Source organism: Salvelinus sp. IW2-2015, unplaced genomic scaffold, assembly GCF_002910315.2.
Source record: "Salvelinus sp. IW2-2015 unplaced genomic scaffold, ASM291031v2 Un_scaffold4716, whole genome shotgun sequence".
In the NCBI taxonomy this organism is placed as follows: Eukaryota; Metazoa; Chordata; class Actinopteri; order Salmoniformes; family Salmonidae; genus Salvelinus; species Salvelinus sp. IW2-2015.
In genome coordinates this window covers 53,686-57,789 of record NW_019945985.1, presented here as the reverse complement: position 1 = coordinate 57,789, position 4,104 = coordinate 53,686, and the positions used below count along the sequence as shown (strand labels likewise).

Sequence of the window (4,104 nt, the reverse complement as noted above, 5' to 3'; positions counted from 1 at the left end):
ACATGTCCGTGTGGTAAATATTCCGGTAGATGTGGTTGCAACTGCCCAGAACAAGACAAGATTGATTTACAACATCATTCTTATTGTTTTCCATTTTGCCTTTCCCTCTTTTGTGACTACACAGTATATAAGGGTCCTGCAAACAGTCATTTGTTGTACTGGGTAATCACTGCTTCAGCTCAGAATGAAACCAACCATCATTCTCTACTGGCTTGTATGCTGGCTCTGCATTGGTAATATATTGTACATTTTCATTTGGTTAGTTATATGTGTAATAAGACAATTGTGTTACTTTCAGACTTAGGTTCAAATACCTGTGTAATTAAAAGTATTTGTTATTTAAATACTTATATTCTGTATATTTGAGTATTTTCAAATAATATCGGTGCAGAATAAACTTGATAAATTAGAAGTATTTGAAAGTATATTRAAAACATTTCCTATAAATATCCTACTATTTGAAACAATTCTRAAATACTTGTTTCCAAATACATGTTCTCAATTAACACTAGGACCAAACAGACCTGGGTTCAAATATATTTAAATATTTACAGTATTTAAATATTTGTATATTTGAGTATTTTGTAATACATGCCAATACGTTTCACTTGTATATTCTAAATAATCGTATCCAAATATTTCAATTGAAATGTATGTGAATTGTGAAAGTAATTACAATAATTGAAATATAATTTGAACCCAGGTCTGGTTACTTTACGTGAATGTTTCTTGTTGCCCTCTCTTTTTCAGCAGCTCATGCTCTGCAGTGCTTCACCTGTAAAGATCCAGCAGACCCCAACTGCTCAGAACAAACCCTGGAGACATGCAGTGATGGACAAGCGTGTTCCACAAATTCCAGCAGCTCTCTGCAATCCTCCGGTAAGATTAAACGTATCATTTTATCTAGCCAGAGAAAACCTCTGAGACTGCAGTTGACTATTTGCGTGAATAATTTACATTGTACATTTTAATGGACATAGTACGTAGTATTAACTTGTCACATGTTTTGAAATATCCCCTTTGTTTGACTTTTGACATTGTAGRTGTTAATGCCAGAGGACGCATCCATTTTAGCATTTGGAATGTTGACATTGATATCCGCTGGGGAAAAGACCGTACAGCAACCGACCCCAATGTTGGTAAGTTAAAACTCTAAAAATATGTGACTGGAATTGTTTTCATTGATTATGTTTTCATTAATTATTATAAGAAGTGAGTTAGTACCTTCAGAAACTATTCACACCCCTTGACTTTTTCCACATTTTGATGTGTTACAGCCTGAATTTAAAATGGATTAAATGTTGAGTTTTGTCAACCACAGTTATCAGGGAGGTTTTCCAATGCCTCACTAAGAAGAGCACCTATTAGTAGATGGGTAAAAAAGCAGACAATGAATATCTCTTTGAGCTTGGTGAAGAACTTAATTACACTTTGGATGGTGTATCAATACACCCAGTCACTACAAAGATACAGGTGTCTTTCCTAACTCAGTTGCCGGAGAGGAAGGAAACTGCTTAGGGATTTCACCATGAGGCCANATTGATATCCGCTGGGGAAAAGACCGTACAGCAACCGACCCCAATGTTGGTAAGTTAAAACTCTAAAAATATGTGACTGGAATTGTTTTCATTGATTATGTTTTCATTAATTATTATAAGAAGTGAGTTAGTACCTTCAGAAACTATTCACACCCCTTGACTTTTTCCACATTTTGATGTGTTACAGCCTGAATTTAAAATGGATTAAATGTTGAGTTTTGTCAACCACAGTTATCAGGGAGGTTTTCCAATGCCTCACTAAGAAGAGCACCTATTAGTAGATGGGTAAAAAAGCAGACAATGAATATCTCTTTGAGCTTGGTGAAGAACTTAATTACACTTTGGATGGTGTATCAATACACCCAGTCACTACAAAGATACAGGTGTCTTTCCTAACTCAGTTGCCGGAGAGGAAGGAAACTGCTTAGGGATTTCACCATGAGGCCATGTCAAACAGTTACAGAGTTTGATGGCTGTGATAGGAGAAAACTGAGGATGGATTAACAACATTGAAGTTACTAATTGACAGAGTAAAAAGAKGGAAGCCTGTACAGAATAAAAAAATAATCCGAAAATTTTTTGCAACATGGCACTAAAGAAATACTGTAAGAAATTTGACAAAGCAATTAACTTTTTGTCCTGCATACAAAGTGAAATGTTTGGGGCAAATCCAATACAASACATTACTGAATATCATTTTCCATATTTTCAAGCATTGTGGTGGCTGCATCATGTTATGCATATGCTTGTCTCGTAACGTTGTATTGATTAATGTGACGACTGCTGCTCAGCGAATGATTAACGGTTTATAATTACGTGATTAAATTAATCAGGTAATTATTAACTCATTAACCGGGGGCACCATGGGAAAGTTTGGCTTTATTGAGTTTCTATTTCCCAAATTAACTCAAAGAATATCAGAATATCGATTTTACAACAGTCGCCAATTAATTAATTTCCTCTACAGTCTTATTCTGAATGTCGCATAATCCTGGAATCTGCACAAACCCGAGTCCTACTAAATAAGTCAGTACCACACAAACTGAGTTGATTATTTATTTACTAACTAAAATGCTAAAATGATGATATATGATACTCAAACACACGGTCTAGGCTATTGATTAGAACTTAGTAAAATTACAACAGGTCCCAAGCGGGCCAACACAATATGACACGTTTTACACAAAATGGGGATTTCAAAAGAGAGAGAGTGCACGAGAGAAAAGCACACTTGGGTGCATTTGTCAACTATGCTTATTTTAACCCTAACCTTGCCCCGAACTGCTGCTCTTATGGGTCAGAATATAATGATGTAATTACGTGTTGAAGGTCTCCGATGGGGTGTCTTTTCGTGGACCGGGTTCTGGCTTCTCTGATGACGGTACGTCTTCGGGTTACCAGGTGTAACTCTCCGTTTGTCCTCACGATGTCAGTGTCCTTTCTCTTAGTGGTCTGTTTRCTTGCCCTTGTTCTGAAAAGGGGTCTTCTYTGGACAGCCAGCCAGCCYTGTAGCTCAGGGCTCCAGCGTGGGAATGAAAGTAGTGTAGACACACGATTCCTTGGAGAGAATAACTGGGTGGTCCTTCTTGAATTCACCCTCTTAGACTCATCRATAGCACAGGTTTTTAAAAGGTTCCTTTGTCTTCTTCAACCTCGTGTTGCGTTTTGGGGTTYCTGACTACTCACACCTTGGCTGTCACCTAGTCCAAATGTTAATTCTTAACTCACATGTTTTATACCCTCGGGTCAGAAATGGYCATTTCTGCCTTCAGGGCAAGTTCTCTGGGCYTAACTAGTTACGAGGCAAGGTCTGGACTTTACTCAGAWCCAATTTAGACAACTAACTTCACATTTCATCTTTACAAAAACATTCTCTTTGATCTGGACATTTTCCACACAACGTACAATATGCAAACATCAGCTATATCTTGTAAAAACTCTTCAAGTTACAATGTTTTTTGTTAAACGTCGTCATTTAACTTTTAATAACATAACAAATACGACATTCATTTTCATATTCCATCTATCATCATTACTATCGTTTTGGCTGACGAAACATATTGTCCCAAAGTCCATTTATGGCATGTTACTGTTCAGCGGTAGATTTCCAGTGCATTTATAGAGTCCATCCCTCCATACTGAAGAGAGACAAATGGCTGCCTTAAGATTTACAATGGATGTCATAAACCCCCCACTTTGCTCTCCACCTCTCCCCCGCTGGCGGGTGTGGAGAGATATCCCTGTAGGATTATGGTCCACGGTATCCTGACCCGAAACAGACCCAGTCATGACACTTGTAATCGTTAAATAGGACTGGGGAGTTTTTCAGGTTAAGCACAGGAAAACCTGGTTCAGTTTGCTTTCCACCAGACGCTGGGAGATGAATTCACCTTTCAGCAGGACAATAACTAGAACACAAAGGCCAAAATCTACACTGGAGTTGCTTACCAAGACGGCAGTGAATGTTCCTGAGTGCCAAGTTACAGTTTTGACTAAATCCACTTGAAATCTATGGCAAGACCTGAAAATGGTTATCTAGCATGATCAACAACCAATTTGGACAGAA

At 37.8% G+C, this 4,104-nt stretch overlaps 1 protein-coding gene across 1 annotated transcript in view; it reads left to right on the top strand.

The window, feature by feature from the left end:
- Positions 1–750: 750 nt before the first annotated feature.
- The window catches only part of LOC112077584 (urokinase plasminogen activator surface receptor), a gene marked incomplete at its 5' end in the record, with an annotated part of 4,753 nt that continues 1,399 nt past the window's right edge, over positions 751–4,104 (top strand). The window contains 2 exons of the mRNA XM_024144080.2: positions 751–879; positions 1,044–1,139. Of these exons, the coding sequence (XP_023999848.2) occupies positions 751–879; positions 1,044–1,139 (225 nt within the window). The remainder of the gene's footprint in view (positions 880–1,043; positions 1,140–4,104) is intronic.